Here is a 27,415-nt window from a genome sequence, read left to right on the forward strand (position 1 = left end):
CTCTCTCTCTCTCTCCCACCTCTATGGTCTTCCTCCTCCTTCCCCCGCAGGAGGACCCGGAAGGAGGTGCGCCGAGGTCGGTAGGGGTGTGTTTGTGTGGGTCGGTGGGGGCGATTTCCAAAAACGAAAATTATGGGCCCCTCCCCCACCTCCCCAGGGACCTCGTGGGGGGGGGGAAGGAGGGGGAGGGGTCCTCTTTTCCATCCGGTGGAAAAAGCTCAGCAAAGCCAAATGCCCCCCCCCGCGGTTGCTCTGCCTGGAAGGAAAAGAAGGAAGAAGGACCCTCATCGGGGGGGGGGGGCAGTTTCAACCTCCCCCTTTTTCTCCTCCTCTTCATGGGGGGCACGGTTTCCTTTATTCCTCTTTCTGCTTGGGGAGGAGGACCGTTTATTCAGGGGAGGGGAGAGAGAAGGAGGCGGTCACGATCCCACCTCGTGGCGGGGTGGGAGAATAAGGAAGCGCTCCTGTTCCCCCCTCTTGCACGTGTGTGAGTGCTGGAAATCATCCTCGGGGGTGGGCGGTTCCCCCCTTTTTTAAAAGGGAAGGAGACTAGCCCCATTCCCCCCTTGCCCTCATTCTCTCCCCCCCCCCGCAACGCTGTTCTTCCTCTTTCCTGCGAGGGCCTCCCCCTACAGTGGGGGTGTGGGGTGAAGTAGGAGGGCACTCTCCTCCCCCCCTTCTGCCTCCTTGCCCTCTGCAGGCAAAAGGCCCCCCCCAAAGTAGGAACTTTCCTCACCCCACCCCTGAAGCTCAGCACCCCCTCCCCCTTTGGCCAAAGGGTGGGACAGTGATTTGAGTAGAGGTGGGGGGGAAGGTGAACAGAAATAGGGATTTTGGAAAAAAGGGAGAGAGGGACCAATCAGGACCCCCTCCCCCTTGCCTTAGGAAGTCCTTCCAGGATGCTGCTCTGCTGCCTGGATCCCTCCATGGGGTGGGGGGGCAGACGGGAGTCCACAAGTTGGATCCCATCTCTCCAGTTCTGGCTCACCGGCCTTGGCTTCTCACACTCATCTTTTCTGGTGGCCAGTTTGAGGTGTTTCTCCCCCCCCCCAAAAAAATACATCCCTTTTGAAAAGTTAATTTTGTCCCCCTGTTTCAGCCATTTGTTTTGCTTCAAATGTGTTGGGTTAAGGTTGGTCTAATTAGTACTAAAAGAAGCCCCCTATGAATCTCTGGAATCAACACCAGCACATTCATTCCTTCGTACCCGTGACGTACCTTTTCAATCCAGGCAAGGGCTCTCGGAGCCGGCCGGTTCTCCTGTCCCGGCTGGGAGTGTTTGGGGGACGGAGGGCAGGAGAGTCTCTCTGCACGTCCTGGAAAGGGGCGGAGGATTAAATATGGGTCGCCTTTTCTCTTTCCTGCTTCCAGTGTCCCTTGAGGAGGTGACCCCGTATTGCCCCTAACTCAGAGGGTGGGATCTTCTGGATCAAGACTAGAGATCTCTGTGCGAGGACCTCCTGCTGGAGATTTCTGGGATCAAATTATCTCCAGGTAAGGATCCTGTTGCCTCTTCAGGCTGAGACTGGGAAGGATGATGATTGGTTGCCCCACCGAGATGCCTCAGTCAACGGAAGCGCCCTGAGCATGTGTGTCGGGAGCCCAAAGCTCCTGTGCCACAGTCAAGAACATGACCATACATTTAAGGAAGCATGCCTTGGATTCGTATTGACATAGAATGATGTCAATACGAATCCAAGGCAGACCATTCAACATCACAATAATCCAAGTTTACGCACCAACCAGCATTGCTGAGGAGACTGAAATTGAACAATTCTATGAAGATTTACAACACCTTCTAGAACTGACACCAAAGAAAGATGTTCTTCTCATTCTAGGGGACTGGAATGCTAAAGTAGGGAGCCAAGAGATAAAAGGAACAACAGGGAAGTTTGGCCTTGGAGTTCAGAACGAAGCAGGACAAAGGGTAATAGAGTTTTGTCAAGAGAATAAACTGGTCATCACAAACACTCTTTTCCAACAACACAAGAGGCGACTCTATACATGGAAATCACCAGATGGGCAATATCGAAATCAGATTGATTATATTCTCTGCAGCCAAAGATGGAGAAGCTCTATACAGTCAGCAAAAACAAGACCTGGAGCTGATTGCGGTTCTGATCATCAGCTTCTCATAGCAAAATTCAAGCTTAGACTGAAGAGATTAGGAAAAACCACTGGGCCACTCAGGTATAATCTAAACCAAATCCCTTATGAATACACAGTGGAAGTAAAGAACAGATTTAAGGAACTAGATTTGGTGGACAGAGTGCCTGAAGAACTTTGGATAGAGGCTCGTAACATTGTCCAGGAGGCAGCAACGAAAACCATCCCAAAGAAAAGGAAATGCAAGAAAGCAAAGTGGCTGTCCAACGAGGCCTTAGAAATAGCAGAGAGGAGAAGGGAAGCAAAATGCAAGGGAGATAGGGAAAGTTACAGAAACTTGAATGCAGACTTCCAAAGAATAGCAAGGAGAGACAAGAGGGCCTTCTTAAATGAACAATGCAAAGAAATAGAGGAAGATAACAGAAAAGGAAAGACCAGAGATCTGTTCAGGAAAATTGGAGATATTAGAGGAACATTTTGCGCAATGATGAACATGATAAAAGACAAAAATGGGAGGGACCTAACAGAAGCAGAAGACGTCAAGAAGAGGTGGCAAGAATACACAGAGGAATTATATCAGAAAGATTTGGATATCCCGGACAACCCAGACAATGTAGTTGCTGACCTTGAGCCAGACATCCTGGAGAGCGAAGTCAAGTGGGCCTTAGAAAGCCTGGCTAACAACAAGGCCAGTGGAGGTGATGGCATTCCAGTTGAACTATTTAAAATCTTGAAAGATGATGCTGTTAAGGTGCTACATTCAATATGCCAGCAAGTTTGGAAAACTCAACAGTGGCCAGAGGATTGGAAAAGATCAGTCTACATCCCAATCCCAAAGAAAGGCAGTGCCAAAGAATGCTCCAACTACCGTACAATTGCACTCATTTCACACGCTAGCAAGGTTATGCTCAAAATCCTACAAGGTAGGCTTCAGCAGTATGTGGACCGAGAACTCCCAGAAGTACAAGCTGGATTCCGAAGAGGCAGAGGAACTCGAGACCAAATTGCTAACTTGCGCTGGATTATGGAGAAAGCCAGAGAGTTCCAGAAAAATATCTACTTCTGCTTCATCGACTATGCGAAAGCCTTTGACTGTGTGGACCACAGCAAACTATGGCAAGTTCTTAAAGAAATGGGAGTGCCTGACCACTTTATCTGTCTGCTGAGAAACCTATATGTGGTACAGGAAGCAACAGTTAGAACTGGTCATGGAACAACTGAGTGGTTCAAAATTGGGAAAGGAGTACGGCAAGGCTGTATATTGTCCCCCAGCTTATTTAACTTATATGCAGAATACATCATGCGGAAGGCTGGACTGGAAGAAACCCAAGCCGGAATTAAGATTGCCGGAAGAAATATCAACAACCTCCGATATGCAGATGATACCACTCTGATGGCAGAAAGTGAGGAGGAATTAAAGAACCTTGTAATGAGAGTGAAAGAGGAGAGTGCAAAAAACGGTCTGAAACTCAACATCAAAAAAACTAAGATCATGGCCACTGGTCCCATCACCTCCTGGGAAATAGAAGGGGAAGATATGGAGGCAGTGTCAAATTTTATCTTCCTGGGCTCCATGATCACTGCAGATGGAGACAGCAGCCCTGAAATTAAAAGGCGCCTTCTTCTTGGGAGGAAAGCGATGACAAATCTTGACAGCATCTTGAAAAGCAGAGACATCACCTTGCCAACAAAAGTCCGAATAGTCAAAGCTATGGTTTTTCCTGTCGTGATGTATGGAAGTGAGAGCTGGACCATAAAGAAAGCAGACCGCCGAAGAATTGATGCCTTTGAATTGTGGTGCTGGAGGAGACTCTTGAGAATCCCCTGGACTGCAAGGAGAACAAACCTATCAGTTCTAAAGGAAATCAACCCTGAATGCTCACTTGAAGGACAGATCCTGAAGCTGAGGCTCCAGTACTTTGGCCATCTCATGAGAAGAAAAGAATCCTTGGAAAAAACCTTGATGTTAGGAAGGTGTAATGGCAAGAGGAGAAGGGGACGACCGAGGATGAGATGGCTGGACAGTGTCTGCGAAGCAACCAACATGAACCTGACCCAATTCCGGGAGGCAGTAGAAGACAGGAGGGCCTGGCGTGCTCTGGTCCATGAGGTCACGAAGAGTCGGACACGACTAAACGACTAAACAACAACTTTCTTCTGCTGCTGCACGTGACTGGAGAGTTGGGATCCAGTGCAGGTTTTGGATTTAACTTTATTTTTCTAAAAAATCAATTGTCTAGTTCATAAACAATAGTCAATTTCATTCCTTACTCCCTCTTACTTACTTCCCACCCCACTCTGTCCCATTCCAGATGTATGATATAAGAACTTTGAAAAATGCTTTTAATACCATTCTACCAAATAGGTTGTTTTTTAAAATGATCAACCTGGGATTCCCTCAGAAGATCTGCATGTGGATAAAGGATTTTCTGACAGATAGGCCACAGTCAGTAAGGATGGGATCTCACCATTCTTCTACCCTGGTACTAAGTACAGGAGCTCCCAGGGTTGTGTGCTAAGTCCCTTCCTCTATTCCCTGTACACACAGGATTGCACCCCACTGTATAACAACGCAATTATTAAATTTGCGGATGATACGACAGTGGTGGGGCTCATAAATAAGAACAATGAGTCTGCTTATAGAAAGGAAGTACAGGGGTTGATACTTTGGTGTAAAGAAAATCATCTCGCAATTAACATCAAAAAAACTAAAGAACTCAATTGATTTTAGGAGGAAGAGAAATGTACATTTACCACTGTACATAAATGGCGAGGAAGTGGAGAGAGTTGGTAGTTTTAAATTTCTGGGCACTTACAGCTCAGAGGACCTCTCATGGAATATAAATGCCAACATGCTAGTGAAGAAGGCACAGAAGAGGCTGTATTTCCTGAGAATGCTCAGCAAGTTACATTTATCTCAGCATTTACTTCTGTCATACTATCGTAGCACCATTGAAAGTGTCCTAACCTATGGCATTCTGGCATGGTTTGAGAGCTCTGTAGCGGACAAAAAAGCTCTACAGAGAACCATTAAAATTGCCCAGAATATCATCGGGCTCCAGCTACCAACCCTGGATGACATCTTCACACATCCCGCTGTCTGAGGAAGTCACACAGCATCCTGAGAGACTCTTCCCATCCTGCTTATAACTTTTTTGAACTGTTGCCGTCTGGCAGAAGATATAGAACCATTAAGACTCGGACCACACATTTTCTGAATAGTTTTTATCCCAGAGCTATAATTGCACTTAATAATGAGCTTAAAGACCACCAGTAGTGAATAGTTAGTTGGACTGTGTTACTTGGCCTGCGGTGTAGATGTTTGTATTTTTAATGGGGACTTTTAGTGGGTGGGGAGTGTTGGGAGATTTTTTAGTGGGTGGGGAGTGGGGAATTTTATGTGTTTGCAAGTGTCTGGTTTCTGGGTGTCTGTGAATTTCATTGTATGGGTATATTGTGTATATATTTACAATGACAATAAATAAATAAATAAATAAATAAATAAATAAATAAATAAATAAATAATTCAGAAAGATTCAGGTCCACACTTCAAGTTCTTTTAAATAAAACTTTGGTTTATTGATTACATAGATTCATAAATATCTTCAGTAGTGAATCACATATAAACTCCCCAAACTACACATTCTCTTGCACACCCTGACTTTACTCTCAGTGACTCAATCTGACTTCAACTCCTTTAATCCTCACACTCTGACTGAAATATTGACTCAGGCTCCGCCTCTTATAGCATCTGTCTCTGCTCCGCCTCTCTGCAACATTAATATTCATAAACCATTATTTTACATAACATAGACCATAGATCAAATAAAGAGAGAACGCTACAGACCTCCCCCCTTAACTATGTTTGTTTGGGAGGGGAGACACCATTTTTCCTCCTAAACAAATAGATACAGTGGCATAACTTATACAGTGGTGCCTCGCTTAACGGGTGCCCCGTTTAACGACGAATCTGCATAGCGATGGCTTTTTTGCAATCGCATTATGGTGTTGCCTATGGGGAAAAATCGCAAAGCGATTTTTCCCCATAGGCCCTATTTTCACCCAGCTGGCCGGCGGGCGTTTCCCCCACGGTCCTTCCGAAACGCCCGCCAGCCAGCTGGGCGAAAATGCCGGCTAGGGCTTTGCGAGGACCGCTTTTCTTCTCCGCGTCTCCTCCCATGCGGGAAGCTCCAGCTCCTATCCCATCTGGAGGAGGGGGAGGCAGAAGTGCCCGGGGGGAAGGAGCGGTGGCGCTTTTCTTCTCCGCGTCTCCTCCCATGCGGGAAGCTCCATCCCATCTGGGGGAGGGGGAGGCAGAAGCGCCCGGGGGGAAGGAGCGGTGGCGCTTTTCTTCTCCGCGTCTCCTTCTCCTGTGCGGGAAGCTCTGGCTCCTATGCCAGCCAGAGGAGGGGGAGGCAGAGGCGCCGGGGGGGAAGGAGCTGTGGCACTTTTCTTCTCCGCATCTCCCCCTGTGTGGGGAGTGGCGGCGCTTTTCTTCTCTGCGTCTCCCTCTCCCCTGCCGACCTTGGTGAACATGAGGCAGCTTGGGCTCGGGAGCCGAGGTGGTGGCTTGGTCACTCTTCTCCGCGAGGCACCCTTGCACTGCCCATGCAGGAGGAAAAGGCTGCAGGCAGGAAGCGGGAGAAGAAGAAGAAGAAACGCCCCGTCGGCTCCTGAAGGAGAAGCCTCGCTCGGGTCTGGCGAACTCGGCGGGAAGCTTCGGCTCCTATCCCAGCCGGAGGAGGAGAAGGCAAAAGCGCTGGGGGGAGGAGCGGCAGGGCTTTTCTTCTCCGTGTCTCCTTCTCCCTTGCGGGAAGCTCCGGCTCCTATTCCAGCCAGAGGAGGGGGTGGCAGAAGCGCCGGGGGAGAGGAGCGGCGGTGCTTTTCTTCTCCACATCTCCTTCTCCCCTGCCAACCTTGGTGAACAAGGTGGCGGCTTGGTCGCTCTTCTTCTCCGCGAGGCACCCTTGCACTGCCCATGCAGGAGGAAAAGGCTACAGGCAGGAGGCGGGAGAAGAAGAAGTGCCCCGTCGGCTCCTGAAGGAAAGGCTCGCTAGGGTCTGGTGAACTTGGCGGAAAGCTCCGCTCGCCGCGTCAGCAGCAGTAGCAGAGGTGGCTCTGCTTTTCAGTTACCACCGGGGCGTTGAAGGCAGGAAGAGGCAGGTGCCACTTGATTGCGCGGAGTCCCCCGAGTTTTCGGGAGGGAGGAGCGGGGACACGAGGGTCCCGCTTGTGGCTTCCCTGAGGGGACAGTGCCCCAACACCTTGGCGTTTCCTGTCCCCCTGGAGCAAACTTTAAATGGTAACCAGGGATGTTTAAAAACCTCAGGAAAACAAAATGGCCTCCCACTGTTTTTCCTCGCTTAAGAGGCAGCGAAAATGGCGGCGCTATGGAGGATTTTCGCATACAGGTGAGTTTTTAAGTCAATAGGAACGCATTAAACACATTTTAATGCGTTTCTATGTGCTTTTTAAAATCGCTTAGTGATGAAATCACTTAACGACAATTTTTTGGAACGGATTAACGTCGTTAAGTGAGGCTCCACTGTATATCATTTAACAGTTCAATAGGTAATGTCATTCAATATAACAATTTCCATTCTTATTACTATAAACATTTTAAACAACTATCATTCCTTATACTCTAAACATTTTACTAATTTCAACAGTATACTTTACCTTATCACTTATACTTTATAATTATTTTTCATGAACATTACCAACTGTACAGTAATCACATCAGGAAACTTATACATAAATAATTAACTGGTGAATCATAGTCCAGTTCAGTTTGTAATAAACTCCAGGTATCATTCTTCTGGTTCTGTCCATGGATATACAATTTTTAATCATGTTTGCAAGTAGTGTCCATCCCCCTTCCATCAGTCATTTGGCTTCCGAAGCACTATCTGAGTCTCTTTCGCAAAGTCCAAGGTTGCAACGTCCAAGACAGGCTCACTCCCGCAGTCATCTGCATGGTACCACACCTCTCCAAGTCCATAGCTTGAAGCATCTGTAAAAAGGTTGAACTCACGGTGGTAACCAGGTGCGCTGAAGACTGTTCCAGATGTTACCGCCTCCATCTGCTGGACACATGACTGCTGGCACTCAGGAGTCCCTCTGTTGTCCACAGGCTCCTTCCTCCGCAACCTCTCCTGTTGTCTGGCGGTCATCGGCCACTCGGTTGACCCCGGGATGTCGTCAGCTGGTTGTTTTATAGTGAAGCCTGCTCTCTTTCTGGCTCAGGGCTTCACCATCTCGTTTGGGGAAAGGATAGGCAATTTCCTCTCCTCCCTCCGACCCTCTCTGGATGCGTCCCTCTTTAAGACATCAGAGTGGATGCCTTTCTCCACATATTGTCCCATAAGTACTTTCTCAGAATTCTTTTTTTCCTATGTGGGAGAACACTATCATGGGTCACTTTAGGATTCTCAGGTTTGTCAAGTGCAATCTTAAATGATTGGTTGCTTCTAAACGCACTGCACTTGTCATCTGATTCTGGTTCTTTATTCAGGGGCATGTCAGGTAGAGGTTTGCTTTGCAACCTTTTATAATCTAATTGTTCTGCCTCTGTCAAGAGCAATTTTCTCCCCTCTATCGTTCTCAGTTCTACTACTTCTCTTTCCTGGGCCTCATACAAGCTTTTTACTTTTCCAGGAGCATCTCCCAAGCTTGGCTCTGCCATCTCAAAGGACTTTTCTTTATGTAAAAGCTCATTATCCAGGCAAGACCTTGCAGGGTATTCAGTGGGTGTACTAGTGTCTGTTTCAAAGCAATCTACCAAACTAATCTCCTGCTGCTCCTGAGCCAAACTATTTTCATTTGAGGTTTTAAGAAGCATGAGATTGATTGATTGATTGATTGATTGATTGATTGATTGATTGATTTGTTTGTTTGTTTGTTTGTTTATTTATTTATTTAATATCCCACCTAGCTGGTTGGTTAAGATCAGCTACAGCAACACTCTTCAGCTGCGTAACCACGGAAACCTCTCTCTCAAAGCTCCTATATGATACTGTAACACTTTCAGCTGCAGTGGGTGATTCCTGGCCTCCTGGTGATAGTGTAAGTGGGAAAGCACTCTTAACATGCTCTATTAACTGCAATCCATCTCCATATATCAGGTCTTTGTCAGTCACAAATTTCTCTGGGTATTCAGGGGTTAGTGAAGTACTCTCTATCAAAGTACTATCTTCCTTCTGTTCCTCATTACAGGAAGGAACAGTAAGGGTTTTCACAATACTCTCAGCAGCCATTTTAGTTACGTCATGGTCCTTTTCTGAACTGGGGCATCCCTGGTTTGCTTCTAGGGTTTGGGAATCTATCTTTCCCTCAGAGGCCTCCACAGTTCCCAAACAGTATACTTTCTTGATCTGGCCATTATTCTCCACATTTTGAGGTTTATCTTTTGTACAAGGGTATGGTAAATGACCAGGCTTGTCGCTTTTGTAATTCCTTCTCTCATCCTCAAGAGATCTGGTAAATTTTTTCCTCAGAGTTCACTTGGTTCTGAGGACTAGGCCATACTAATTTAGCTGAGGCACCACTCTGGCCTTCGTTCCATGTTGTTTTGCTGAGGTAATTTTCACCAAAGGTCTGCTTATTGTTGTCCCAACTCTGCCTGCCAAAATCTACCTCAGACTGTACCTCCAACTGAAAGAGCAGTTTAATTTCCAACTCTATTTGTCTTTTTTCCTGCTCAAGTGTCCTTTGAATGGCTTCCTGCTCAGCTTTCCATTTCCTTTGTAATATACTGATTCTTTTTGTTCACTAATTCATCCATTGTAAATTCCAATTGTAACTCCATTTTTGAAAATCTAGGAAGCTTATAACACCTTTCCTCCCTGAGGAATAATACCCCTGAGCTTCATTTTGCTCAACTATTTCAGATAAAGGGTCTCTGTTTCTTCCCTCAATTTCTTGAGTAAAACCTCAGCCTCAGGATTCCCCCTGAACGTTTGGGTGGCATATTTACTTCTGGGATGATTACTACAGAGTGTGTATTTTTTTTAAAGGAACTGTTTTTCTTCTCTTACTTCCAGTCACTAAAATATTTCTACTTCAAGCAAAGGCTTTCTCCTTTCTTCCCTCAGATCTGCTCTGACCCCTGGCTTCTGCCTTTTCACAAGCACTCTCAACTCTTAGAGCCTTGAGCCTTAAGCTAGCCTTCTGGTCCTCAAATCCTGAGGTAAAACACAAGAATTTCCTGTGACAAACCCAGACCTACTGGGATCTGCCACACGTTAACTAAGCTGCCACCAACCATTCCCTGTAAGAAGTCACACAGACCAGGGATGGATTTTTAAACAAATAAAAGAATAAGGTTTATTTAAATACACACAGGGAAAAATAAAACGATCAGGTGAATAAGATAAAGTAACGTGGCTTATTCTCACTCATACATACACACAGTTTGGTTCACACAGAACCCTTAACTTGAAGCACAGACCCTGAACCTATCAGTTCTGGCTAACCAACAGACACCTGAACCTATCAGGTTGGTACTCTGACACACAGTAGTACCCTGTCTGACACACAGACTCCCACACCAGCTTCTTCTTCCCAGCTGCTGCTTCGTCACATCCCAGCGTCTCCTCACACGCTTCACATATATATACAGTACAGCCCCTCCTCCTGATGTCCCGCCTTCCACTCCCCATAGGATGGAACTTTCCCTCCAAACCCATGACAGACAGGTAACATCAGTGCTGTATGTAACACCTCCCCTCTTTATAAGTTGTTTTGTAGGGGGAAAGCTAAGGTGCTTTTTCCCAAAAAACAACCTGGATAAAACACACAACACAGTTATACATACAATATCATACTTACTTATACTTACATTCTAAGTTAACCATAGCAATTAGGCATTTAAACATTTACCATATACATTACATCAATTTACCTTTATTCATACAAACCAAGTTCAAAAAACAGGTACATTTAACTTTTTGTCATCAATATATATACATAGTCCATGTTCTTTCGCCGTCTTCAATCTTCAGGTCTTCTTGACAAGGCGTCAGCAACACAGTTCACTGACCCTCTGACCACCTTCACTTCAAAGTCATAGTCCTGTAGGTTTAAAGCCCACCTCATAAGTTTGCTATTGTGGGTTTTCATTGTCTTTAACCATTGCAGTGGTGAATGGTCAGTGCACAGAACAAAATGTCTTCCCCAGATGTAAGGCTTGGCCTTCTGGATCGCGTAGACTATGGCCAAACACTCCTTCTCCACGGTTGCCAAATGTCTCTCACCTTTTTGAAGTTTCCTACTCAGGTAGGACACTGGATGCTGGTCACCATTCTCATCCTCCTGGCACAGAACTGCTCCTACCCCGCTGTTAGACGCATCGGTGTAGATGATGAACTCCCGGTCGAAGTCTGGAGCCCGCAGCACTGGATAGTTGATGAGCGCCTGCTTCAACCTCTGGAACGCCGCCTCACAGTCGCTGGTCCACGGGATGCGGTCATCAGCCTTCTTCCTCGTCAGATCGGTCAGCGGAGCCGCAATCTCGCTAAACCTCGGGATGAACTTTCTGTAGTAGCCCACCAACCCAAGAAATGATTTGACTTTTTTCTTGGTGTTGGGTCTAGGCCAATCACGAACTGCTTCTATTTTGGCCTCTAGGGGTTTTATCACTCCTCCCCCTACCATGTGACCCAAGTATTTTATTTCTGGGATACCCAGCTGCAGTTTGCTCTCTCTGCAGGGCCTGGGCCAAAGCACTCCCTCCCCTGGGTTTAAGTGCCTCTCCCTGGCGTTCTGGTCATCCCAAGCTTTCTTTCTGACCTTTTGAGCTTGCAGGGTCTCTGCTGCTAGCTCTAGGTTTCTCTTTAGGTCCTTCCTTAAAGAGTCTATATATGTCACAACGTCTTGTGGGTCATCCTGGGTGATCTGCTCCCAATTTTGTCTGATCAAATCAAGGGGCCCTTTCACCCTTCTCCCAAATAAAAGTTCAAATGGACTGAACCCGGTACTGGCTTGTGGCACTGATCGACAAGCAAACAAAAGGGATTGCAGCTTCTGGTCCCAATTGTTTGGATTCTCTGCCAAGTAAGCCCTAATCATGCGCATTAGAGTCTCATTGAACTTCTCAGTTAACCCATTACTTTCAGGATGATAGGCAGTGGTTTCCTTGTGCTTAATTCCACAGATTTGCCATAAGCGTTTCATGAGCTTTGATGTGAACGATGCGCCCAAATCTGTGATTATTTCTGAGGCAAATCCCATCCTGGACATATACCCCACCAAGGCATCTGCCACTGTGTTAGTTTCAATGTTAGTCAAGGGAATGGCTTCAGGGTACCTCGTGGCATGGTCCACAATGGTGAGAATGAACCTGTTTCCCCTCTTTGTGGCCTTGGGCAAAGGTCCCACAATATCCACCCCTATGCATTTGAACGGAGTGTCAATCACAGGCAAAGGGCACAACTTTGCTTTGGTTCTGTCGCGGCTATTCCCCTGCCTTTGACACACATCACATTGTTTACAGAACTCCCTGATCTGCTTCCCTATGTCAGGCCAGTAAAAATTCTGTGTGATTCTCTGCTGTGTTTTGTTCACCCCTAAGTGTGCAGCAAACATGTCAGAGTGCCCCCTTTGTAAGATCATGGGGCGATACTTTTCAGGTACCACTAGCTGACTTCTGATTCCCTCTCCCCCTTTTGAGATATTCCTCAGGGTCTCTCTATACAAAATCCCCCTTTTCTCCAGAAATCTCACTGGGGTTTCAGGTGTTAGCTGGGCGTCAGTCACCTGTTCAAAACACTTTTGGAGAGTGGCGTCTGCCTTTTGCTCCTGTCCAAATCTGCTGTCTGTGGTTAAGGTTTCCACCACAGCTTCTGAACTCCCCCCACCTGCTTCCGTCTCTGGCTCATCATTACCCCCCTGAACTGTCCCCATGGTGGCTTGTGAACGTGTAATCACTAGCACCCGTTTCACATGTTCAGCCAGGTCATTTCCCACGAGCACGGCTGCTGGCAGAGTTGATGAAATCGCTAGCCGCCAAACTCCCCTCCAGCCTTGAAAGTTCACAGGTATCTCCGCGACTGGCAGTGAGATTATCTGCCCCTCAATCCCTGCCACCTTCATGCTTTCATTTGGGATTACATATTCCCTAGGAATAATATCTGGATGGCACAGGGTCACCTGAGAACAAGTGTCCCGCAGCCCCCGATACTGACGGTCAAGTATTCCTACATCCACCCCTGCTGTCTCAAACAACTGAGAATCTGTTCTCACCAGCAGGCAGCGCCTGACTTCTACAAGAGGACCATTTTCCTCAGCCTGATCAGCAGAGGTAGCTGTTCCAGACTGAGTAGCCATGGCAACAGGCTCCCTCAGTGACAATGAGCCTTGCTCTTTCTGGACACAGAACACAGCTTTTGGCTTGGTTCCACTCGACTCCTGAGGCACCATTCCTTTTAGCTGCTTTAATTTCTCACACTCTGAGATTAGATGACCCTTTCCCTGACAGAAATAACATTTTCGGGTGTATTTTGATTCTCTCTCCTCTTGTTTTAGTTTTCCCTCCAAAATCTGAGGTCTTGGTTTCATGTCTGAGGGCTTCCCTTCACCATGGGCCCCTCCCCCTTGCTGGCTTTTCCCTGGTCCCTGAGAGTACTTGCTGTAGGTTTCTTTGGGTTTACCTACAGATTTCCCCTCACCCAAGGGCTTTCTTATTTGCGAAATAAAATCTGTGATCTCAGCTGCTTCTACCACAGATTTTGGTTTCCTTTCCCTCACCTGGAACTTCAATTCCCCATGGAGAACTGAATAGAACTGTTCCAGCGCTATTAAATCTTTAAGCTGCTGAAAGGTCTCTGTCCCCTCCTGAGATAGCCATTTCTCAAGCAGCCTCACCAATTGGGCCCCCACTTGGGTAAAAGTCTGTTCTGGCTTCTTGGTGATTGACCTGAATCTTTGTCTCAGTTGTTCCGCATTTATCCCATGTCTTGCAAACACCAGTTTTTTAAACTCTGCAAAATCTCTCATCAGTTCCTCAGGCATCTCGGCATAGACCTCAGCCAGGCTACCACTGATTAAAGATCGCATGATGGTCATCTTCTCAGTTTCCCTCACTGAGAAGTCCACAAACGCTCTTTCCACTAAGGAAAAGAACACCTCAGGACAATCTCCCTTGTGGTACACAGGGAATTTCTTCAGGTCAGCCTTAGACAATTGGCCTCCCTCAGAATCCCTATTGTTATTATTATTCTGGTTCATCATTTCCAATTTCCTTAATTCAAACGCCATCCTTTCTTTTTCCAGAGCAATTTTCTCTCTCTCCATTCTTTCTTCCCTCTCCATTCTCTCTCTCTCTCTCTCTAATTCAAATTGCCGTTGTTTCTCTCTTTCCCTTTCCTCCATTTCCCTCACCCTCAGTTCATGCTGTTGGGCTATGAGTATTTTTCTGAGTTCTGGGTTTTGTTCTCCCGTGCTGTCACCTTGCACTGAGCCAAATTCATCCTCAGAACCTTGGTCTACCTGGGGGTCTTTCACTTCACCCATTTCTGCCATCTGGCTTCGAGTCAAGGGCATAATCCCCCCTCAGAACAGGCTGCTTTAAAAAGTCAAGCCTCAAAATAAAACGACCACCTTTTTTTTTTCTTCTCTTTTGCCTCAGAAGCAGCTTTCCCTATAGAATGCTGCTGTCCTTCAGCACTTAACTTGCAACTGTAGCAAGTTGGAGTCTACCCCCCTCTGCTGGGCCTCTCAGCAGGCAGGCTAGATCACTGTTACTATACAGTTTTGCCTCAGCTTTTTTCCCGCCAAAACAGGCTGCCTCAGAGCACTCTAATCTAGTCTCCCCAGTTGGCACGTTCTTCCACTAGCGCACCTCCCCGTGAGGTACACCTAGAAGATTACCTACGCGGCTCAGATTGTCCCTGACTAGACCCCCCTTGCTCTGGGCACTCTTGCCAAGGCTTTGCTGGACCACTGGACAACTGGACCAGTCGTATCCCACACGCTGGACACCAATCAATGTGACAAACCCAGACCTACTGGGATCTGCCACACGTTAACTAAGCTGCCACCAACCATTCCCTGTAAGAAGTCACACAGACCAGGGATGGATTTTTAAACAAATAAAAGAATAAGGTTTATTTAAATACACACAGGGAAAAATAAAACGATCAGGTGAATAAGATAAAGTAACGTGGCTTATTCTCACTCATACATACACACAGTTTGGTTCACACAGAACCCTTAACTTGAAGCACAGACCCTGAACCTATCAGTTCTGGCTAACCAACAGACACCTGAACCTATCAGGTTGGTACTCTGACACACAGTAGTACCCTGTCTGACACACAGACTCCCACACCAGCTTCTTCTTCCCAGCTGCTGCTTCGTCACATCCCAGCGTCTCCTCACACGCTCCACATATATATACAGTACAGCCCCTCCTCCTGATGTCCCGCCTTCCACTCCCCATAGGATGGAACTTTCCCTCCAAACCCATGACAGACAGGTAACATCAGTGCTGTATGTAACATTTCCTTTCAGAGTCATTTCCTAACTTAGACCCCCCAGATCTGGGTTCAGAAGCACCCACTACTAAGCTTTACCCAAAAGCTCTAGCGAGGAACCAAACTTCTTTGCCACAGACCTCTGTCTAAAAGGTACCCTTGACTCAGGGAAAATTCTTTTTAAAATCAGACTTGACTGGAATTCTTTGAGTTCAACTTAGGCTTCACTGGATTACTTCGTATCCCGCTGCTGAACACCAATTGTGACATCCACCCTCATGCCCCTTGCTTGACCTTTAAGCCCCAGAGCACATGAAGGCAAACCAACCTCACTCTTCTCACTTGCTGCCACCAGGTGATCTCTAAATCACCATTTAATTCAGAAAGATTCAGGTCCACATTTCCAGGTCTTTTAAATAAAACTTTGGTTTATTGATTACCAAACGGCGCATTCTCTTGCACACCCTGACTTTACTCTCAGTGACTCAATCTGACTTCAACTCCCTTCATCTCACACTCTGACTGAAATATTGACTCAGGCTCTGCCTCTTATAGCATCTGTCTCGGCTCTGCCCTCTCTGCAACATTAATATTCATAAATCATTATATTACATAACATAGACCATAGATCAAATAAATAGTGAACGCTACACTACTCTTTACCAGTTCTCGAGTCCAATAATCGAGCTGCATCACATTCATCCACATTAACTTTTCCTTTTCTAACACTGTCCTTCCCCCCATGTTCATTTTTGCTAACCAATCCTTTAATTAAAATATTTGTTTTCTCTTTAATAAATTTGAAAAAATCCTTTCCAATTTTCTGGAAAATTCATGACAGTCATTGGAAGGATTAAAAAAAGAGAATTTAAAAATTGATTTTCGATACAGTTTTCATTTTAGATGAGAAAATTTGACCAAAGTGTGATATTCCTATAATCATTTAAATTATTTTTAATTTCTAAGATAAACTTTTCAAAATTTTACTTTTTCAAATCTTTTAATTTTAGTAACATTTATTCCTCCTTATCCTAGTCTATATAGTAATAGTATTTTTCCTCCTTATTGTACTAAAACAATGTCATCTCAAAATTATTCCCGTTTATTTCGTCCTTTCCCCACTGTTTATAACTGCTGCTGATCATGGCGATCTCTCCTTAAAAGGCATCTAGAACAGTGTTTCCCAAACTTTTTTGAGTCGTTACCCATTTGTATAATTGCTACACAATCTACAATTTTCATTAAAAGGCATTTTAATGGGATAACAACATCACATCAAAATAGACTTTTCAGAATGGGATTTGATGCTAATAATTAAGGGAGAGCTGCAAATCTGCCTCTACAAAATGAAAATTGAGAAGGAAATAAAGTTAATATAATTTGAGGTACTTTTTTGGGTGTGGCAATGTTCCTTCCTTCATGACTCCTCCGCTCAAAAGGTTCCTCCGTAAGGTGCTCCTCCCACCTCAAGGCCAAAGAACACCCTCAGGTCCAGCCACACACACACCTGGTTCCCCTCACTCACCTTTTTTGCCTGTCTTCTTCCTCCTCCATTACTCAGATGGAGCACAAATGCATTTCTCCTTATAACTGCAAATTTCTGAAGTGATTGTTTCTCTTCTTTTTCTAATCTACCAGATGAAGAACAGGAGAAGAAGAATCACCCAGCAACTCCTGGGGCATCCTCAGCAGAAATACATAACAAGGGAAAAAATCAGAGAATTGAAAATCCAACCAGGCAGGAATGGATGTAACATGATAGAACTCATGCAAAGGAGAAACCAAATAAATGCATGTCACCTCAGTAGACATCAAAGAACTCACACTGGGGAAAAACTGTATAACTGCATGGAATGTGGAAAGGGCTTCAGTTACAGCAGTGAACTGAGTAGACATCAGAGAACTCACACTGGGGAGAAACCATATACATGCATGGAATGTGGAAAGTGTTTCAGTCAGAGCAGTGCCCTGAATTCACATCAAAGAACTCACACCGGGGAAAAACCATATCAATGCATAGAATGTGGAAAGAGTTTCAGTCAGAGCTGTCAACTGAGTTCACATCAAAGAACTCACACCAGGGAGAAACCATATCAGTGCATAGAATGTGGAAAGAGTTTCAGTCAGAGCTGTCAACTGAGGTTACACCAAAGAACTCACACTGGGGAGAAACCACATAAATGCATGGAATGTGGAAAGAGCTTCAGTGACAGCAGTGCCCTGAGGAGACATCAAAGAACTCACACTGGGGAGAAACCATATAGGTGCATGGAATGTGGAAAGAGCTTCAGTCGCAGCAGTGCCCTGAGGAGACATCAAAGCACTCACACTGGGGAGAAACCATATAAATGCATGGAATGTGGGAAGAGCTTCAGTGACAGCAGTTACTTTAGTTCACATCAAAGATCTCACACTGGGGAGAAACCTTATATATGCATGTTATGTGGAAAGAGCTTCAGTCACAGCAGTGCCCTGAGTTCACATCTCAGAACTCACACTGGGGAGAAAACACATAAATGCATGGAATGTGGAAAGAGCTTCAGTCAGAGCTGTCAACTGAATTCACATCAAAGAACTCACACAGGAGACAAACCACATAAATGCATGGAATGTGGAAAGAGCTTCAGTCAGAGCAGCATCCTGAATAGACATCAAAGAACTCACACTGGGGAGAAACCATATAAATGCATGGAATGTGGAAAGAGTTTCAGTCAGAGCAGTGCCCTGAATAGACATCAAAGAACTCACACTGGAGAGAAACCATATAAATTCATGGAATGTGGGAAGAGTTTCAGTGACAGCAATACCCTGAGTTCACATCAAAGCATTCACACTGGGGAGAAACCACATAAATGCATGGAATGTGGAAAGAGTTTCAGTGACAGCAGTGCCCTGAGTTCACATCAAAGAACTCACACCGGGGAGAAACCATATAAATGCATAGAATGTGGGAAGAGCTTCAGTCACAGCAGTACCCTGAGTTTACATCACAGATCCCACACTGGGGAGAAACCATATACATGCATGGAATGTGGAAAGAGCTTCAGTCGCAGCAGTCACCTAAGTTCACATCACAGATCTCACACCGGGGAGAAACCATATACATGCTTGGAATGTGGAAAGAGCTTCAGTCACAAGGGTAACCTGAGTTCGCATCAAAGAACGCACACTGGGGAGAAACGATAAAAATTCATGGAATGTGGGAAGAGCTTCAGTCACAGCAGTGCCCTGAGTTCACATCAAGGAACTCACACAGGGGAAAAAACCCTAGAAATGCATGGAATGTAAAAAGAGCTTCAGTCATACCAATAGACTTAGGTCTCATCTAAAAATTCACACTGGGGAGAAAGCATAGAAATACAGAGTGTAAACAGAGCCTCATTAGGAGCAATTATCTTTGTTCATATCAATACATTGAATGTGGAAAGCCTGAATTAGACCAATAGCCTTAGTCATTAGTGCCTGCAGTAAGTGCTTTAAGCCTCAGAAGTGGGTAGTACAAGCTCCATGGACAAGCCCAACCTTAATAGAAAACTTTGCTTACTTTCAAAGCAATAAATGATTGACTGAGTGCTTCTTTGGCAGGACAACAGCCTGAGCAAGTAGGACCTCTCAATATTACAGTAACAGTGAGTGACCTTCTCAGATCCTCAGTAGATTTATGTTTAATCCTGCTGTTCAAGAGACCAGTCCTCCATTGAAGAATTATATTTGTTTTATTAAGAAAATAAAGCCATTTCATTAGAATACAGTTGTAGCCTTAAAGGCATAAGCAGTAGGCATATCCATTTGTTACAATAATTAAAATAAGTCTACTATTTCTAAGTAAAATAACAACTAGAACCTAAGTTATCATCATTGCTCTCACTATATGTTAGCATCTAGGGAAGCTGAGTGATTTCTCCCCTCTCTTCTCTTTCAAAAGGCAAACCTTTCTAATTCCACAACATCCACCATCTTTGTCTTTGTGATGGCGAAGATCAGGATGAACTCTTCCTGACTGGAGTGCCATCCTTTCCTGACAAGAGGATGGAGAAGCTCATGAAGCCCCAGAGAAAGAACATATGACTATCAGAGAAGCGACAGCTCCATGAGGCGAATGCGATGAGAGATATCAGATGAGAAGGGTCACAGAAAACCAGGAAGATATAGGTCTTGGTGAAGAATCAAAGTTTCAGAACAGTGAAGGGATGGGAGAATCTGGTATTAAAGAGCCAGGAGTGCCTAAGGTGGAAGTTTGAGTGAGGGAAGCAGAAGACCCATCAGAGGGAAGGAAGGATCCACTGGGTAAGGGACCGTTAGGAGTGGCGGAGGTGAAGGAGAAAAAAAGAAAGGAATAAGACAGGAAGAGGGAAGAGAAATATATCGGGAGGATAAATCTATAAGGGGGACAGCGGAAGCTGGAGAGGCAGGAGGGCAAAAGAAGGAGAGGATATTTCAAGGCTGGAAGAGAATATGAATGGAGGACCCCTGGACCAAACAGGGGGAGAAATTGATGATCCCTCATGAAGAGGCAGAAAGGAGAAGTAAGACCTGAGAACCCCTTCAATTGGGGAGAGAAAGAGAAGAGAGTGGAGCAGAAAGATCAGGGAGGAAAGAGGCATGCTAGCCAAAGAGATAAAGGGGGAGATGGACCAACCCCTCAGATACGGCTTTTGGCCAGACCCTGGTGGGTCAGTTGTCCTTTTTGGAACCCAGAAGGGAATTTGCACATCTCCAGACATCTGAGAATACCGAACCCCCACAGTCTAGTTTCATTGTGGAAATCACCCTTTTTCTGCAATTGTATCAGCACTGATGAATCATAGAATCTCCTTGCCTGGGAGGTATGTAAATTTCTGTAGGATTCCTGTGGAGTCATGTGTCCTAATGATTCATAGCTATCAAAGACATGGAGAGGCCATGGAAATGCATGGAATGTAGGAGGACCTTTATTAAAAAGAGTCATCTTTTTAGTCATCCAAGATCTCCTATAAAGGGGAAACCCACTGCTCAAGTGAAACCGCTACTGTGTTTCCTCGAAAGTAAGCCCTACCCTGAAAATAAGCCCTAGTGAAGTGAAACCCTGCCCTCCACCAGGGACTCACCAAGATCCTCCCAGGGATGAGTCTCCCCCCTCCTGCTCCCTCCACTGCCCTCTCCATTGACTCCTCAAGGCAGAGGTGAAAGGAAGTCCTGGCTTTTTTATCTCTTTCTCCCCACCTTGGATTCTCCCCTAAGCTGGGAAGGAGGAGGGAGGGTGGGGGTCTTGGGGAAAGGGGGGGACAGATGAATTAGGAAAAGCATTCACCCCTCTCCAATTGGAGGGAAAAGATCTGATCCAGACTGTGTTTTCCCTCCCCTTGGAAAGAGAAATGAAGGGGGGGACTGAAGATATAGCAAGTGGGAGGGAGGGGGCGACTCTGCCCACGGGGAGGAAAGATGGAGGAACAGAGACCCCTCCCCACCTAGAAGGTGCAGGGCTTTTTGGGGGATCTCCTGGCCTTCTTGGAGTCTGGAGAGGGACACACACACACAGTCCTCTGAGGATGGAAAGGAGCTGAGCTCAAGGTCCCAGAGAGGCGGATCTTCCCACCCTTCTGCGAATGGAAGAATCTGTGACAATTTGCCTGTTTTGAAGGAAGATCAGACAGAAAGCCCCTCCCTGGGGATAGCTTGGTCGATCTATGGGAGCCCTTCCTTGGCTCTTTGTAAATGCATAAGATCCTTGGCTCATTTTAAACGCTTCTTAGGGTAATTTAATTTGATATTGGTATGTTAAACATGCTGCCGGGGGGGGGGACCATTTACACACCTCTGATTTTCTTCCACCCTGTTGTAGAGCCAGAGGGGGCACCGGCCATTGGTCAAAATCCTGTCGCGTGGCTCCAGCAGGAGAGATGCCATCATCGGGGGCAATCTGCCACTGATTCAAGCCTTCCTGGTGCCATTTCGGGGTGCAGACAAGTAGTACGACCAAGGGACGTGTGCCCTGAAATCACAAAAGGAAGCCCTTCATTATAATTCATTTGCTGATGACTTGATTCCCGTTGTGCACACAGAACCTGCCTTATTCCATTTAGCCTTTCGCCTTTCTGTGTGTGTGTGTGTGTTTTGCATCGGTCAGTCACCCTGGAGGAGAGGAAGCCTGTGCAGCCCACGGACAAAGGAGGAGAGTCCCTTGGCTCTCGCACACTCTCCACAACACAGACTTACTTCACAACTCAACCAGATGTACACAACACACCATCAGCCACAGTTCTGGGCCTCCGGGCAGAATTACCAAGGTGGCGGGGGCAGGGCGATTTGTAGTCCCTGGGGGCCGAATATTCCCATAATGGCATCTTGATCCGGTCCTTTTGTAGATGGCTCTGCTGTGACACAATTCGAGTCTGAATGCTCTTTAGAACCCCAGGCACCAAAAACTCCTCTGGGGCTCATCGTGAGAGAGCAGGGAAAGACCCTCAGCCTGGGAAAGGAGGAAAGGCAGCAGGAGATGAGGAGGACCCAATACAAGATGGACCGACTCCCTAAAAGAAGCCCCAGCCTGGAGTTGATGCATGAGCTCAGCAGGACCATTGAGGACTGGGCGATTTAGAGAGCGCTCTTTCACAGGGTCATCAGAGCCAAAGGAGAGCCCTGTGGTGGAGTTACTTGTCTTCTGCTCTTCCTCAGTAGCATGTTGGACGCCTTCCGACCTGAGGGGCTCATCTTCCAGCATCATTCTGCTTCACCTTCTGGTGTACAATGGACACCCCCTCAGCCCTCAACTGGCCTTCTTCCTTGTCCCTTCCCTCTTGCGCACCTCCGCTGTGGTGGTAGCGACCCATCACGGTCCGGATCTGCCACTTCATGGTGGTGCTTGGCATTTCTAGCATTTTGGTTGAGCCGGTCCCAGTCCTGGGTGTCCACCTGGATCATCTCCTCCATCCAGGACTCCTGAGGCTCCCCATTCTTCCACTCACTGTCATAGGAAGCAAAGACCCGAACATCCAAGTGTGTCGTGACAATGAACTGGGACAACCCCAAGCCAGGCTCTGACAGAACCATGGAACGATAGTGGAGGGAGTGCATAAAGGGGGGTGGGGGAGGAACCTGGAGGGGGGAATCAAGAAACATCAAGAATCTATCACAATACGTGGATGATTCCCTCACAATTTGGAAACAGTGAAAAAAAACTGGAAGAATTTCTAAACCATTTTAACAGTATCCACCCAAATATACAATACACAATGGAAAACGAAACAGACGGCCAACTCCCTTTCTTAGATGTCATGGTCATACGCAAAATTGACCACCTATTGGGACACAAGGTCTACAGAAAACTCACTCACACAAACTCCAACCACCACCCACGACAGAAAAGAGGCATATTCAGAACACTGGTAGACCATGCAAATCGGAACTGCGAAGCTCAATTTCTCAGCACCTAACTCAACCATCTGAACTGGGCCCTACAGGTGAATGGCTATTCCAAAAATGAAATCAAAAGAGCCATCAAATCAAGAAAACAACACCAAACTGAAGAGAAAAACAGCCACCCACAAATAAAGTATTTCTGTCATACATCAAAGGGGTCACAGACTGCATAGAAAAACTTTTGAGAAAACATAACCTACAAACAGTATTCAGACCCACCACAAAAATGCAACAAATGTTACGGTCAGCAAAGGACAAAAGGGATCCCCTTACCACTGCAGGAGTATACCAGATACCTTGCAGTTGTGGACAGGTATACCTATATATTGGAACCACAAAATGCAGCATTCACACCAGAATCAAAGAACATGAGAGACACTGCAAACTAAAACAACCAGAAAAATCAGCAGTAGCTCAACATGCCCTAAAACAAGCCGGACATGATATTCTATTTCAAAATACTGAAGTACTGGACAACACCAGCAATCATTATGTTAGACTTCACAGGGAAGCCATTGAAATCCAGAAACATCAACAGAACGTCAACAAAAAAGAGGAAAGTCTAAAACTAAACAAGGCCTGACTCCCCATATTGAAAAATACATCCTGCAAAAAGGTCAACAAATTCTCTGCTGGCCACAGAGACTGGTGAAACATCAGGAAGAACAACCTTCAGAACATGGCCAAAGAGCCCAAAAAAACCACAACAACCACCAGTCTATCAGGAATTAAACTTCCAACAGAACCGTAAATGTTTGTCAACAGAGGACTTCCGACGGATCAGAGGCCATGGGCTGCTTCAGTCCACCAAAGTGGCAATCAAACAAAACCTGTGAGTAAACAGCCACAGGACCTGATCCAAGAAACGTGACCCAGCGTGGATGGGTTCTAGCCCAGGATGGCCATCACTCCAGAAACCTTTTTTACTTTTTAAGGAGAAAAGAAAGTGTTTGTTCTCTTACACAAGGCCCTGCTGCTCACTGGAGGGAAGAGAGGATGTCAGGGGAAACAAAGAACCAAACAGATGAGGGATGGAGAGGAAGATGCCCCGTGGATGCTTACGGTTCGAATGGGCAGAGCTGGGCTCAATGGAGACCAAGGATTTGATTGAGGCGAAGGCAGCTTCCTCGGTCCCTCCTTGGAAGGGTAGGACTCAACACATCTTGCCCTCAAAAGGGTCTAGGTAGGACTTAAGGCTTGATGTTGCAACGAGACAGCAGCAGGAGGACAGAACTCTGTCCCCTGGGCTGAATTCTGACCTGTGTGCGACACCCCAGGGTGTCGGAACCACCACGGAGGGGTGGTGAACTGAGGGGGAAGCCTGTTGATCATGGGGGGGCGGTCACCCCCGTTTGATCCAGAAAACTCCCTAATCAGCCAATGGGCAGAAACAAGCAGCTTGGGCTCACTTGCAAGTCATTGGCAGCCGGCTAAGAGAAGCAATGATCAGCATCTGTCATCGCTGTTTACCATCGGGAGAGATTTTTACAACTAATTGCTTATGTACCCCTGGAGAAAACAATTCCTATATATGGTAAAAAAAAGAAACGCTATCTATCTCAGAAACTATAAAGCGGCAAAAAAATCTGGTGAGAGGATAGCTGATGGAAAGAAAATAACTTTTTAAAATATACTTCAAGAATATTACAATTTGGCGTAGAGCTGCTTTGATTTGGGTTCCCGCCTTGAGCAGGGGTTGGACTCCATGGCCTTATAGGCCCCTTCCAACTCATTTATTCTATGATTCCACTGCAATTAATTTATTTCCACCTTAATAGTCTCTACGTTATTTTCTAGATGTGGGATTTTTGTAGTGTTCTCCTTTGTTTTAATAATTCTATATCATTATTCTAAACGTATCCTGATGAGTGGATGTTTTATTTTTGTATTTTGTAGATGCAATGTTTTTTGGTTAAACTACTCCTGCAGCACAGGAGAATTGTAAGAGTTAACAAAACAAATAGCTTCAAGTTCCCAGGTTAGTACAATCCCTTTTGCCCACCAGCTGGCCCACGCTGAGACCAAATAAAAAGATCTCATTTACTCACAGTTGAACAGCTAACAAAAAACTAAAAACAAGACTGCTTTGAACAACAGGGCCTCAACAGACTATTTCCAATTTCAACACTGACTAAAAAGGGGGGTAAAGTCACTTAAACAAAGAGATGCCCTCTTTGACATAGAGACAGGGGCAGGAACATTTGGTCACCGTGCCCCCGAAATGTACCTCCCAATCAAATCTACTAAAGCCATCATATGAGGCTGAAATAACTCCAACATAAATTGCTGCTGAAGTTTTTAGGTATTTGTTACTACTGTATTATTTATATTAATTCAGAAGTTAGACTACAGCTCACAGAACAACAGTCATGCTGATTTGAGGGGTCTCTGGGATCTGTAATCCCAAAAAGGAAATTCCAAGCTGCTGCTGCTGCTGCTATTGATATTACTGTTACTACTATTAGATAAACCTTAGACATGTAGGATCAGCTTCTTAGAATCTGTAAACAAGGGGTGGGGGTGGGGGTAACCAAGACCCAATAACCAGAGTTGAGTGCAAAAGACATATTTTGAATGTGTTAGAATCACATTGAATAATTAGAATACTTCTTGGAAAATCAAAAGGGGGTTTTAACAAGCGCACAGGTATTCTAGGTATCTTCCTTGGTTGTAAAAAGGTGTGGAAAAATGTTTTACTCTGGACAGTCTTAAAACAATTTTACTAAAAGGTGGGGTTATTGTAGTGTTCTTGCAAAAGCATCACACACAGAGATTCTAGGGAAAGACCATGAGTATAAAAATGTTGAAAATGTTTTACTTTGGACATGTCTTAAAGCCATTGAGAAACATCCCCTGCCTTTAATGTTCTGATCTGTTTTTTTGGCCGGCCTAAAGAGGGCGCTGGGTTCAGACCTCCAAAATTCCCTGCTGGTGAGATTGTATAATAGCTGTCCTATTGAGCTATTCTAGCAGTCTGACTGTGCTCAGGAAAAAATGGAAATAAACCCTTCTTTTCCCCTTTCTGTGTTGCAGGAAAGTGTACTAACTGCTGGACAGGCTTGGCAAACTCAACACTTTAGAATTTCTTAACCTTTTTTCCAGCACTGAGGATTTTGAATATTGAAACTGAGTTTCATTCATAAACCATTAGCACTCCCTCACAGCTCTTTCTGTGACAGACCATTCAATGGTTTCCAGTGGAGAAAATTCAAAAAATCACCAAAAATTAACGAAGTGTCAGAACAACACCAAAATCGGTTTGCATAGGTTTCAGGAGGTGGGCTAACCATTGCAAGCATTTAAAACAGTTTCCAAACATTGTAAGACACTTTTACAGGAGCGAAAAGGGAGATCGGGAAAGGGCTCTTTGATCTCCGTTTGCCTTTTAAAGCTCTTCCCGATCTCCCTTTTCAAAATGAAGCAGGGTAAAGGCTGATAGAGGGCCTTATTAAATAAGCAATGCAAAGAAATAGAGGAAAACAATAGAAAGGGGTAAACCAGAGATCTGTTCAAGAATGCTGAAGATATAAAAGGAACATTTTGTGCAAAGACGGACATGATAAAGGACAAAAATTGTAGGGATCTTACACAAGCAGAAGACATCAAGAAGAGGTGGCAAGAAAAAACAGAGTAATTACACCAGAAAGATATGGATGTTTTGGACATGCCACATAATGTGGTTGCTGACCATGAGTCAGACATCCTAGAGAGGGAAGTCAAGTGGGCCTTAGAAAGCCTGGCTAACAACAAGGCCAGTGAAAGTGATGGCATTCCAGTGGGAAACCACAGGCCGGTTAGCCTAATTTCTGTTCCACGGAAGGTTTGCCTCTTATCAAGAGGACCTGCCATTGGTGACCATGGGGTTTGGGTTGAGCAGGATTGAAATCTTTTAAAAAAAGAAAACTAAATAAGACGCAAAGAAAACCATACCCCAAAAATCAACACGCTGCACATGGAAAGAAGAAGTGTTGAAAGAAGAAGTGTGGTGTTGTAGATGGAGTACCAGAGTGGAAACCAGTAGACCTGGATTCAAATCCCAGCTGGGCCAGGGAAACTGAGAGGAGAGAGCCTTTGGCAAGGCTACTTAAGCCACCTCTTGAAATCTCACTGACCTTGCAAATCCTGGAGGGCTCTGGTGTTTGGTTCTTTGTTTCTGGTCCCCAAAACAGCAAAGATGACCCAGCTCAGTCTCACCCCTTCCTCGCAGAAAAGAAAAAGGTCAGCCTGGAGGTTTTATGGATAAAGCAAATCAAAAACTTTTTCTTGCGGGATGTGCATCATGTTTCAATTGAACAGGGCTACATCCCCATCGCTCTCCCTTCTTCAGGCAGCAGAACAAGACAAACACAAACGTGGGCAGACAGGCAGGCAGGCATATCTTCCCTCTGAGAAATGTGATGAAAACTGTAGCATACAACATGGTATGTCTCCTACTGTCT

At 45.5% G+C, this 27,415-nt stretch overlaps 1 protein-coding gene and 1 long non-coding RNA gene across 2 annotated transcripts; one reads left to right on the top strand and one right to left on the bottom strand.

Moving 5' to 3' along the window:
• On the top strand, positions 1-23,091 carry LOC140703894 (uncharacterized). Its single transcript, XM_078387790.1, has 3 exons — positions 1-76; positions 1,372-1,494; positions 17,217-23,091. The coding sequence occupies exon 3, from the start codon at positions 17,217-17,219 to the stop codon at positions 18,762-18,764; it is 1,548 nt and encodes a 515-aa protein (XP_078243916.1). The 5' UTR covers positions 1-76; positions 1,372-1,494; the 3' UTR covers positions 18,765-23,091.
• LOC144587431 (uncharacterized) lies at positions 15,989-26,388 on the bottom strand. The gene is made up of 2 exons (XR_013542588.1): positions 21,373-26,388; positions 15,989-20,458 (listed from the first exon to the last, which is right to left on the bottom strand). It is a non-coding gene; the product is annotated as an uncharacterized LOC144587431 (long non-coding RNA).
• Positions 26,389-27,415: the final 1,027 nt, after the last annotated feature.

This window comes from Pogona vitticeps, chromosome 2 (assembly GCF_051106095.1).
Source record: "Pogona vitticeps strain Pit_001003342236 chromosome 2, PviZW2.1, whole genome shotgun sequence".
In the NCBI taxonomy this organism is placed as follows: domain Eukaryota; kingdom Metazoa; phylum Chordata; class Lepidosauria; order Squamata; family Agamidae; genus Pogona; species Pogona vitticeps.

Bases quoted from the DNA above. Each gene is read 5' to 3' on its own strand.
- LOC140703894 (XM_078387790.1), top strand. From the start codon at position 17,217: ATGAAGAACAGGAGAAGAAGAATCACCCAGCAACTCCTGGGGCATCCT.